The 13,172-nt window shown below is 38.2% G+C and overlaps 1 protein-coding gene across 2 annotated transcripts in view; it reads right to left on the bottom strand.

The window, feature by feature from the left end:
* The window catches only part of VEPH1 (ventricular zone expressed PH domain containing 1), a 263,127-nt gene that overhangs the window by 100,503 nt on the left and 149,452 nt on the right, over positions 1-13,172 (bottom strand). For both annotated transcript variants that reach the window (XM_068981170.1, XM_068981177.1), the window contains exons 7-8: positions 9,832-10,041; positions 8,860-9,257 (exon numbers count right to left, since the gene is read on the bottom strand). In XM_068981170.1, coding sequence (XP_068837271.1) covers positions 8,860-9,257; positions 9,832-10,041 — 608 coding nt within the window. The remainder of the gene's footprint in view (positions 1-8,859; positions 9,258-9,831; positions 10,042-13,172) is intronic.

Below are 13,172 nucleotides of genomic sequence, written 5' to 3'. Positions count from 1 at the left end.
TTTTTAGATTAACAGATATATACTACTGAATATAAAATAGATAAATAATAAGGACCTACTTATAGGTAGCTATATGGAAAAGAATAACCTATATGGAAATAACCTATATGGAAAATGATATACCCTTTTTAAGAACTATATAACAGAATCACTTTGCTGTATACCTGAAACTAACACAACACTGTCAATCAACTATATATCAATGAAAATAAGTTGCCAAATAATGAACATTTTACATTTTGCCAGCTCTGACATAAGACACTTAGAATTAATTTAGAGCATAAGGCATCTTATAACAGGATCTTAAAAATGGTGAAGCTGAGGGCTTTTCAAGTTTCTTTAGGTTGTGGAATTCTTGGTTTAAACACATCTCAGGAAGACCAATATGTAACACCAGCTACCTGAGACCTGCTTGGTTCGTAGAGCAGGAAAAGGAAGAAGGATGGAGTGTCTGGGGCCCTCTGAAGGGGCCCCTGATGGTCTTTTGGGAGCACAGGCTGAAAACTCACGACCTTGTGATATACTCGGGTTATGCGTGAGGAACTGGTGTCACAGGAGATCAAGTGCTCTGTCGCAGAAATTGAAGCCGCCCAGTGTCAGAGCTGGGACCTCAGTTCAATTCTACAGACTGGTTAGACAGGATTCTGAGGAGTCTGGACTTCTCACCTGGGTCCAAGTTCTCAGCCTTTCTGTTACTGAAAGGAGTTACAAAATAGTTGTTCTAAAAAAGGTTAAACCTTACAGAAATGTATACTTTAAAATGTGTAAGTTCCTCCCACTTTCTTCTATTTTCCTACACTCCCATAGCCAATCTGGTCCTTCAGAGAAAACCAGTGGTGAGAGATGATGGGTATCTTTCTAGAACTATCCCACTTTGTATGTATATATATTATAATATACATATAATGCAAATCCTTTTCTTTGTCCTGTTCTTTGCAAGCTCTATTTCTACTTTTATCACAGCACTTAACACTTCTCAACACTGTACATACTTCATTTATTTATCATTTCTATTATTTATTGTATGTCTTTTCCCACTGGAACAGTCTCGGTGAAGGCAAGGATATTTGCCTGTTTTGTTCACTGATGTGTTCCCAGTTCTTAGAATGATGCTGGCTTGTGGTAGGCACACAGAAATATTTGTAGAATTAATGAATGAATGAAGAATTAATAGTCAGGATTAATGTGCAGAGCACAGAAGATTTTTAGGGCAGTACAATAATTCTGCATGATACTGCAAAGGTAGATACATCCAGACAATGGAATATTATTTACTGCTAAAAAGAAATGGGCTATCAAGCCACAAAAAGGCATAAAGGGAACTTTCCTGGTAATCCAGTGGTTGAGAATCTGCCTGCCAATGCAGGGCACATGGGCTTGATCCCTAGTCTAGGAAGATTCAAGCTTCAGAGCTTCAGAGCTACTAAGCCTGTGCACCACAACTACCAAAGCCTGCAATGCAACAAGAGAAGCCACCTCAATGAGAAGCCCATATTCCGCAGCTAGAAAGTAGTCCCTGCTTGCCACAATTAGAAAAATCCCCTGCCCAGCAGTGAAGACTCATAGCAGCCATGAATTTATTGATTAATTTTTTAAAAAGGCATAAGGAAGCTTAAATTTATATAACTAAGTGAAAAAAGCCAATCTGAAAAGCCTACTTGAAAATTAGGGGGTTTGATATGAGAAGCAGAATCAGAGCTCCTGCCATGACATCTCCTGCATTTGTGGCCTATTTTAATGATGGCATATTATTTTAATGACTGTTGGATAATTGGTGTGCATATGTCATCTGAAAAATGATTGTTTTCCATAAAATAATTTATTTTTTAAAAGCCCACTGAATATTTTATTATGAAAAGAAAAAATTTGCCTTTTATAATTTCTTTCTGGTCTCCAGTATGGACAGGGCATATGTGTTGACAGAGGAAACCCAGGGACTTGGTGTCCTTTAATTAGCCTTTTTTGCCTGACCCTGATTGGGCCTGCCAATACATGACATGAAGCTCTGTCTGCTTTAGATAGACTCATCTGCTCCTTGTAAACGTGCACCTCTATGGAAATGGACTATAATAGAAATAAATAGCTGCCAAATTGTCAAATACCTGAACTCCTGACTGCCAACTGTGTGACTGCCTATGTTTTTGGAAAAATATTTTAAAATCCTCCATTATTTGAAGTTTGGAAAAACATTTAAAAATCCTCCATTATCTGAAGTTTTAAAAACATTTAAAAATCCTCCATTATCTGCTCCAATTCATGTGGAGCAAACAAGAGGAAACCATCTCCTTGGCCCCTTCCCTTTCCTCTGTGAGATCAAAACCCTTTACTCAGCCATATAATCTCTTTCCAGTTTCCTGACTACCAGCTCTTCATCACCAACAGAGCTTAGAAATATAGATTTGCTCAGTTTTTAAATGAGATTTGGTGACATCAAGGGACCATTTTGTTTCCCTACAGGGCATATACTGCCAGTTTAATAATGAAAGTAAATAAAAAAAAATAACATTCACTTTTCTGAAATTTGGTTTGTGGCAAATTGGATTGAAATGTACTTTTCTGCTGGGGACCATCAGTGGCTCAGGACCATTTCGTCCACCACTGTATGCTTGAGAGTAAAGAGAGTCCCCAAACAGCAATAATAAAAGATTGATAATAATCCCTGAGTTTGAACTTCCCTAAAAAACGATTAAAATCCTCATTACAGACATAAAAGTATAATGCCACATAGCCTTCTATTTTATAAATAACACATTTAGAAGAATATATTTAAGAATATGAAATATTTCACAGTAGATTACTTCTGCTCCTAGCTATCTCCTCCTTTTTTTCCTCCTCTTTCTTCTTTTAACATGGCTACTTTAAGGGCAAGATATACTGCAAGATACTCCCCTATGAAATTTTTGCTCAATTTGCATACTTACTTTTGCTTCTGTTTATTTATTAGCGAGGTCTCTTTAAATCTGTTAGACACATACCCAAGGTAGACACTATATTTGAGGAACTGACAATTTCAAGGGTTTAGTTTTGACTCATTTCATTTACAGGCAGATAATTTATCCAGTGTACATACCAATTTCACTTTGCGCTGTTTTCTAGTTGGATGAATAAACCTCTTCATCCACAGATAATATCAGGTAAAATAAGGTGCAATTAAGCAGCACACCTCTTTGTCCACCAGCACAGTTAGGGAATGTTATTTAGTCATTTATCTGAATGTGTAAAGAAAACCAAACTTTTTATTTTTTGTACCAAGAAGGAGCTTTTGAAAATATAAATAATAAGAAAGTTATCTGATGTCCTCTAGTGGAACTCTGGGACAAGTTAGGTTGTAGATTTAAGGGTGGAACATCCTCACCAGTGACATTGGAATTGTCTAGACTTGCAGTTGTTCTTGGCTTGGGATAAACAAGGGCAGTGATTTGATATTAACTCAAAGGAGGGGTTCAGAAGAGATCTTTTCAAAAGGACTTGTAGATCTTCCTTCAGCCGTATTATCTGGATGTTTCTCATGGGCCAATGTAGATGACAGAAACCAGGATATGTGCGGCAGGAGAAAGTGAAAGGGAGAACTCAGCCACCATTTTACCTGTCTTCTCTTTTTTTTCTTTTATTTGGCTGCACCAAGTTTTAGTACAGTTTGCAGGCTCTTTAGTTGTGGCATGCAATCTCTTAGGTGCAGCATGTGGGATCTAGTTCCCTGATCAGGGATTGAACCCGGGCTCCCTGCATTGGGAGTGTGGAGTATTAGCCACTGGTTCACCAGGGAGGTCCCTACCTGTCTTCTTTTGATGAAAATTCACTCTGGAGAAATGGCAACTGGTGAGTAGGTAATCCAAGATAAATTCCAAAGTACCAAGAAAAATTCTCTAGAAATATTTTTTCCCCTAACATGTGGCCTCCAAACAAGGGTTCAGTGGACCACTTCAATGAAATGAGGCTCCAGAGAATTTGTAACATCTTCCTATTTGTTGTTTTTCCCTCTTAAACTGTATGGTAAAACTTTAGGATTTTTCTCTTCCTACAAATATTACAACTTTGTCCATGGGTGAAGGTGAAGGTGAAGTCGCTCAGTCATGTCTGACTCTTTGAGACCCTGTGGACTGTAGCCTACCAGGCTCCTCCGTCCATGGGATTCTCCAGGCAAGAATACTGGAGTGGGTTGCCATCCATGGGTAAATGATCCTAATCCTAGGATTAAACCAATCTACTCTAAAAAAGAAAGAAAGGCATCTCTGGAACTATTAAGTGGATCAGTGTTACCATTATCTTCCTTATTGGACCAACTGAGGAGAAAGAGGTGAGGACTGGTGTAAGCTTTGCCTCCTCAGTCATCCCAATATGAGGTTGAACTTGACTGCATACAAAATTTCAATAAGGAAGTCTTACTTGTAATTAATTATGAAAATAGCACCTGCTTCTTGATATTTACAATGAACTTTGAAAAAATTTTTGTGTATTTTCATATCTGTTCATCAGGAAAAACCAACTCATGTGGGTCTTTCAAGAAAGGACTACATTACCAGCTTTAAAATTAGCTTTCTGCAAGTCAGCTGTGCTGACGTGCTCTACAGATGGGATGTATTTTCACTCAATCAGGAAATACTTCAAAGTGAACCAAAGCAGCATTCATTGATGGGTTCTTGTAAGATTTTATACCTTTCTTTATAGAACTCCTGTGATGGGCCAGACTTTCAAGGATTTATTTCCATATCATGTGCTTTGTTTTTAAACTCTAAATCATTTTTGTTCATGTAAATGAATACCAGTGATTCAGATTTTTAAAATACATCCTTGGAAGATGAACTAAATTCCTTTGGTCTTTTATGTGAATATAATTGGGCAGATATTAGAAAAGCACTCTCATATGAATACACAACTTTCAGTGGTTGGCAAATCTGCCCGTATGCCACAGGCCAATGGTGCCCAGGAGAGAATAACTGATTTAGGAATAACAGGCTCTTGCATACTCAAAATGAACTGCTGACCCAAATTCTTAAATAAGACCTAGGGTTTTCTAGACACGATGATAGATTTGTGCTGACCTATTTACACCATTGCCTGTCCCCACTGTAATCAATATCATGCAGTAATAAGATGGCTGACTGAGGATAAAAATTCTATTTGTGACTTGATTCATCACATATTGAATTCTGCTGTACAGTAACTAGTGAGGCTCCTATTCTTTCAGTACGTTTTATTACTGAAGTATTAGGCTGAACCATATGAAAGTGATGTTTTTGTTGGTCAAAATAAAGAAGATGAACAGTTTCTTGTTTTGTGCTTTCATATGAGTCAAACCAATACCAAAAGAACTTTTTAAAGAGATTGTTTTGTCATGTCCTTTTAGCATGGACTTTGTAACATCAGTCTAAAATTAATCCTAGTACTTTGTTGTTGTTCTTGTTCTTATTTCCTGCTGGATTATTTGTCTTTTTAATTTTTAATGTTGTAGAAGTGGTGTTTATGGTTTTCCTCTTTGTTTCTTGATTACTTTGGATAATTTATCAAGGAAGACCAAATATGCCTCTTCTATACTGACGACACATAAAACAGAACACAGATTCTAAGCCTAAATCTTTCTTCAGTAAATTTTTAAGAAAAGAAACACAATATTGTTGAGCTGAGCCATCTCATGACATAAGCAAAACTGTGTTGGCCAGATGACTGCTGGTGTTTTGCTGAGTGGTTTACACAATCTCTGAAATAATAACAACGTGTCCCCTGCAGTTAGCATGAGTCCTTTCTTGGTGGATGTGTTTACGGTGAGTCATATAAATCTTCAATGCCTCACACATATCCCAGTGCAAAGAATTTATCAGCAACTTTTAGGAAACTACAAAAGCATGAATGAATCCAAAATGCAACTTTAAAAAGTACATTCTCAGTTCCAGCTCATTTTTGGTAGAAAATATGAAAAGAAAAAAAAATTTAATAAAAATGATGGATTCTTTCAATATTTTAGGAGAAAACCCAAAGTCACCTCATTAACTCTGAAACTCCCAAAATAATTCAAGGCCATGAGAAATACATTTTTGACATCTAGATACTTGAAGTAACTCTGCCAGTTTTCTTTCACATTTTCACAAGATTAAAACCTCACTGTATAGCACATCTTAAATGATTTAAGTTAAACTTAAAAAAACCCCAACTATTCTAGTAGATGAAAATGTATCTAATATTTTTGCTACAGACATCCTCTGTCAAACTGGAAAATTCACTTAACCTTTCTTATATTAAGTTCTCCAACATCTGCGTTAACTTATTAGCCAAACATGTCATTTAAAGAGTTTGTGTTAATTCAGTCTTACTGATTTCAGCTACTTTCAAATCCTGGAATACTTAATTATCCAAAACTTACACTGAATATGAGCAATGTCATTTTTATTGTTACCATTTTATAAAAGAAGTTTAAGAAAGCTAATCAATAAATTAATATAAACACTTTCGAATATGTCAGATTCCCTAGAGATCACGACACTAAGTGAAGTAAGCTGGACAGAAAAAGACAAATATCATACGATATTGCTTATACACGGAATCTAAAAAAAAAGATACAAAATGAACTTATGTATAAAAGCAGATCCACAAACAATAGATAACAAACTTATGGTCACCAAAGGGGAAAGGTGGGAAGGGATAAATTAGGAGTGTGGGATTAACATATGTACACTGCTGCTGCTGCTGCTGCTGCTGCTGCTAAGTCACTTCAGTCGTGTCCGACTCTGTGCGACCCCATAGACGGCAGCCCACCAGGCTCCCCCGTCCCTGGGATTCTCCAGGCAAGAACACTGGAGTGGGTTGCCATTTCCTTCTCCAATGCATGAAAGCGAAAAGTGAAAGTGAAGTCGCTCAGTCGTGTCCGACTCTTAGCAACGCCATGGACTGCAGCCTACCAGGCTCCTCCATCCATGGGATTTTCCAGGCAAGAGTACTGGAGTGGGGTGCCATTGCCTTCTCCATATGTACACTACTATATATAAAATAGATGACCAACAGGACCTACTATGTAGCAAAGGAAGATAAACTCAATATTTTGTAATAATCTATAAGGGAGAAGAATCTGAAAAAAAATATACATATATATATATATATATAACTGAATCAGTTTGCTGTACATCTGAAACTAACACAACACTATAAATCTTCTATACGTCAATTAAAAAAAGAAAATGTCAAGATTATATACAAACATGCTAAATGGCAATAATTGCCATTATCAAATGTTTGAATCCCCCTTTTCTTTGTTAGCATGAGAATCCACTCTTTCACCTGATCTGGAGTGGGAGATGGGAGTAGGAAGTAGAGAATAGAAAAACCCTCCTAGTCCCTAAACATGAAAGGGGATGATAGTCAGTAGGTGAGTAATATGAGTTAAATTCACTATCCCACAGCTGTGCTACTTTCTAGACGAAGTGCTGCCTGGCTTTTTTCTATGGGAGCTGTAACCCGTGAAAAGATGTCATGACCTACAAGTGGGCAAGGACTGTCATCTAAATCTCAAGGGAAGAACAAGGCTGCTGCATAACGGTGATTGTAGGAAAGATCTAATTAGCTGCCAAGTGCCTTCAGCCACCCACACCTGCTCCACCCACAACCAGAAGGGTAAGCCTGCCTTGGGCACACTGCCATTTTAGTACCTGTGTCTCCAGCCTGTCATCTTTCCTGGGGCCAGGACTAGGGCACAGAACTTAACAGAGCATCAGAAAAATTAGTAGTCAAGGTAAATAATAGTTTTTAAAATAAAAATTAATACAAAAAGGATGTTGTGCTGTGCTTGGTCATGTCCAACTCTTTGTGACCCCGTGGACTGCAGCCCACCAGGCACCGTTGTCCATGGAGATTCTCCAGGCAAGAATACTGGAGTGGCTTGCCATGCCTTCCTCCAGGGGATCTTCCCAATCCAGGCATCAAATCCAGGTCTCCTGCATTGCAGGGGGATTTTTTACCCTCTGAACCACGAGGGAAGCCCAAGAGTACTAGAGTGGGTAGCTTATCTCTTCTCCAGGGGATCTTCCTGACCCAGGAATGGAACTGGAGTCTCCTGCATTGCAGGAGGATTCTTTACCAGCTGAGCTACTGGGGAAGCCTCACAAAAAGAATAAATAATATCAAAACTGTAAATAAAGACATGTAAATAAACTCCTTTTGTTTCAGCTCCAATATGGCTTGGCAAGACATTGTTACTAATTCTGACTTTACTTAAAATTTTACTGAGCTTTTTTGGTATCTCCTTAAATTGTGCACCTCCGGGAAGTTCTGGCCCTGATGTTCTTTTCTTACTTTGATTTTTTCTGACTAGTTCACACTCTCACTGGCTCCTGACCTATATCACCTCCTGACCATGGTTTCCATCTTTTCTTTCTATAGTCTAACCTCCAAGAGGTGACGGAGTACATTTGTTTGATTTAAAACTGAACCTTTAGCACAGTACCTGGCATACAGTAGCTGCTTCATAAGTGCTTGTTGAATAAACAGAAGAAGACTCTCCTGGAGCCCCATAGCTTTCTTGCATGAGGATGGAAAATGCCTTTGGTTGGATGCCTACCCCAGAGCCTGTTTTGGGGCCATGGATCCCTTTCCAGAATTTTCTTAAACATTAGTAATGGGAAACCAGAAACAATTTATTCTGAGGTTTGAAAAAATCAGAGTTGGTGGACTTAGGTAGATTGAAATGGAATAAAAAAGGTGACTGAATTTATTGGGAGAAAATAGCAATCAAAATAATATAAGGGTGTTTTCAAATTATCTATTTTGCAAAAGATTCAGACGGGTATAGCAATTTATACTACTGGAGTTTTGTTTTTTTTTTTCTTAGTGATACCTGAAATTTCTTAACTTTGGGGAGTTCAGGTCACTTACCTTCAATGGTACACTGGTCAGGGACTGGAATCTTCTTCACCATTTCTATAGCATATGCTTTCACTTTCCTGAAGTTTTCCTTTAAGTGCAAGTAGAGTTTATCATGGTATTCTATAGGACTTGTGGTTGTCTCTGGAGTTTCTTCCTGATAGTTTGTTTTAACTGCTTCTGGCAAATCCTCAGATGCTACATGTATAATACTTTGGTGTGAAACTGAAGAATTTACTAGCTGTGATCCATCAGTGTCTACCTTAAAGGGTGACCTCTCATGTCCTTGGCCAAGTGGGTCTATTTCTGAAAGAGAGATGCTGGCTGGCGTATCTCTGCTCTCTATAGCTTCCCCATCCTCTGCACTCGAGGAGTTTGTTAGCACAGTGTGCAAAGCCAAACTCTTTGACCTGCAATACAAACAAAGGGAAGGTTGAGGCAGGTAAAGAAGCTGAGCTACTGTTCACTGACAAGGAAAAGAAAGAATAATAACACTGAGGCAAAAGTTCCTTCCTCTAGAGTGTGAAACTGAAAATTGGTGCTATTAATAGATTTGATAAAACAGACACATTGTATAATAAGCCAAATCTTTGTAGATCTAGGCTTCTTCCCAAAACAAAGATTTAAAAATCAGTTTCACAGCAAACTGGCTGGGAAATGGTGGAGTTATATATTTATATTCTTATTTTTTCTACTTTTGCTTATGCTTTTTCATCAGAAATCAAGAAAAGCTTTTACCAGTCATTCTTGATGTTAGCATATTTATATTTAAGAAGTGTTTTTTTTTTTTAAATAAGCCACCGACTTGTGATTTTTATTTGCATTCTCCTTTTAATATAGCAAACTACTTTGGATAATGAAAGCACTGTGGATGAATTTTGCTGTAGGTAAAAGATATTTAACAACTACTTCATAAAAGTGTGACAGCAAACTAATAGCAAACATGAAGTACATATCCTAAAAATCAGCCAACAAAATTTATACCTATTAAATCTAATGCCTTTTCTTTCTTCCTTAGAAACTCGATCCAAACTATATCTTCTGATAGAGCCAGGAGTGTTGCCCTCAGAATTTATTTTGTCTTCAAAAGCTTGTATTTTAACTTGGAGCTCTTCATGGTCTTCATTTTCATCTACAGTGAGCTTGGTTTCTTCCAGCTTCTCAAGAAATTCAATTTCAGTGCTGGGTTTTCTCCTAAAAGAATGAAAACCATTGCATTAGATGTTTGTCAAATATACTTTGGAACAGTGTTTCCCTCTATTTAACTGCTTCTTATTCAAAATTGAAAACTCTACCTGCTCCATTTTTTAATTTGTCACTTAATAGATATGAATTGAGTAACTATTATGGACATAGGTCTTTGAAATTGCTTCCACGGCATATTCTACCAGAAGTTTAGAAACACTGGTGTTTCTGGCATCTTTATGTTAGAAACAGTTTTTGAAGGATTCAGAGGATGAGAAGCAGGGTTTTTAAAAAACATTTTTGGTTGCACCATGCAGCATGTGGGACGACATAAGTTCCTCCACCAGGGATCAAACCCATGCCCCCTGCTGTGGAGGCAAGGAATCTTAACCACTGAACCACCAAGGAAGTCCCCAAAAGCAGCTTTTATGGTCATCTATTCAAAAGCAGAGACATTACTTTGCCGACTAAGGTCCGTCTAGTCAAGGCCATGGTTTTTCCAGTAGTCATGTATGGATGTGAAAGTTGGACTGTGAAGAAGGCTGAGCGCTGAAGAATTGATGCTTTTGAACTATGGTGTTGGAGAAGACTATTGAGAGTCCCTTGGACTGCAAGGAGATCCAACCAGTCCATTCTGAAGGAGATCAACCCTGGGATTTCTTTCGAGGGAATGATGCTAGAGCTGAAGCTCCAGTACTTTGGCCACCTCATGCGAAGAGTTGACTCACTGGAAAAGATTCTGATGCTGGGAGGGATTGGGGGCAGGAGGAGAAGGGGACGACCGAGGATGAGATGGCTGGATGGCATCACGGACTCAATGGATGCGAGTCTGAGTGAACTCTGGGAGTTGGTGATGGACAGGGAGGCCTGGCGTGCTGCAATTCATGGGGTTGCAAAGAGTCAGACAAGACTGAGTGACTGAACTGAACTGAACTGACCATATTCTTATCTAGCTCTCCAAAGCATACCTTTCCTATGAAATTCATGCCAGGAATTTTCTAGAAAACTTATATATGCTGGTCTGTTTGTATTGAAATTATTAGAATAAGAACATTTCAGATGGACTATATAAACTCATGGTTTTGTTAATTTTATGGAAATCAGTGGGACTCTTCCATTCTATGAAGCAAGAAAAATCTATGTGAATTTTATTATGTTGGAGGAAAGAGGTTTTTCTACAAATGACATTAATAATCCCAAATATCTTTTTCAGTAAATTTATAAAACACTCTGTAGGTCATTAAAATTACCTCCTTTAAGGAATAGGCTATCTTTGTTATCCCTCTAAGGGTTAACACAGTGCCTTAGATAGAGTAAGATCCCACAAACAAGCTACAGAAATAGCTCACTGATGCTCACTGAGGTGCTGAATGATTAAAGTACTATGCATTTGTCTCCCCTTAGGTAGCTAGGTTTAGCCACTAAGTGGTTTCCAACTCTTGTGACCCCATGGACTGTAGCCTGCCAGGCTACTCTTGTCCATGGGATTTTTCAGGCAAGAATACTTGAATGGGTTGCCATTCCCTTCTCCAGGGGATCTTCCCAACCCAGGGATCGAACTCAGGTCTCCTGCATTACAGCAGACTCTTTACTGACTGAGCTGCCAGGGAAGCCCTATCTTCCCTTACCTGCTTTCTAATATTGAGCCAGTCTAGAGCTAATTTAATTTAAATTTAACAAGGACTATCAACCATACAATATGGGGTTAGGATTAATTCTTTCCTTTTAAACACAAGGGTTAATAAACTCTAGAGATCTATTCGCCAAGATGGCTTAATAATTCTGTTGGTTATCTGTGTGTATTTACTTGGTTTTCATAAGTATTTTTTCTAGAGGTTGAGAAAGGGGCCTCAAATTTACAGAAAAATCCTGACTTTTTCAAACGTATGGCTATTTTTCCAAAGTAAACCTTGCATTATTTCTTAAGTTAGGGTGAGAAAATATAGGTTTGGTTTTCTTAAGGCTCTGCTTTTCTAGGGAAAACCAACACAGAGGGGCTGGTGATTTTTTTTTTCCCCCGTTACATTCCACCCATTCTAGAGCCATGTCTGCAGTGGGCAAAGGGATCGATCCAGCAGCTTTTCTTGTTGGCCCAGAGAAGGGGCTTGGCCTCGAGGGAGGGTTCATAGTTTTGGGTCCTCAGAAGTTGGAATCCCCCTGTTAGTCCAGCCTAGTGAGAGATGCCAATGGTGAGAACTGGGAAGGGGAGTAGGTCAGCCATTAACAAGACACTGTTTATTGTGTAGTAGGGCTTCCCTGATAGCCAGTTGGTAAAGAATCTTCCTGCAATGCAGGAAAGCCTGGTTTGATTCTTAGGTTGGGAAGATCTGCTGGAGAAGGGATTGGCTACCCATTCCAGGATTCTTGGGCTTCCCTTGTGGCTCAGCTGGTAAAGAATCCTCCTGCAATGTGGGAGGGCTGGGTTCGATCCCTGGGTTGGGAAGATACCCTGGAGAAGGGAAAGGCTACCCACTCCAGTATTCTGGCCAGGGTCACAAAGAGTCGACATGACTGAGCAACTTTCACTTCACTTCACTTATTATGTAATAAGCTACTGCTCAGAAAATTAAATCATTTTTAATATAACTTTTATAGGCTTCTTATGGTTTTGCATATATAATAAAAAACTTAATTTCAATCCCATGCTTGACTGAAATATACATAAATTGATTTTAAGAACCAGTTCATGGGAATAAATGCTCACCGTGACCATGTTTCTCTTTCTGACATATACAAGATACTGCCTGCCCACAAGTAGATGGGAGATACTGACATCTTCCAGCCAGAAAGTTCTCAAAGCTGAATTTTTACTCCTATTACGAATAAAACCAAGAAGGTGCTATTATTGGATGGTATTTTTAAAACTGTGATGACTATGAAGGTTAATTTTAAAAGATCCAATGAACCCTCTCAAGATTAGAAATTTGGGGGTGGTATTTATTTTCTGTGTTAGTCCCTGAATAGTCATCAAACTAAAGTATTTCTCTGGTTCTTGGTTCATAATCACAGTTAAAAAGTGAAAGACACTTTTATTTTTGCACTTTCTTTTACAACTTTATATAGCTGAGATTATTAAAACTTAAAACATTTTAAGGCACAAAGTATACCCCAATATACAAATATCAGATATTGAGCATTAA

Source organism: Capricornis sumatraensis, chromosome 1 (genome assembly GCF_032405125.1).
Source record: "Capricornis sumatraensis isolate serow.1 chromosome 1, serow.2, whole genome shotgun sequence".
Taxonomy (NCBI): domain Eukaryota; kingdom Metazoa; phylum Chordata; class Mammalia; order Artiodactyla; family Bovidae; genus Capricornis; species Capricornis sumatraensis.
The sequence above is the reverse complement of the archived record's forward strand: the minus strand, read 5'-3'. Positions and strand labels throughout refer to the sequence as shown.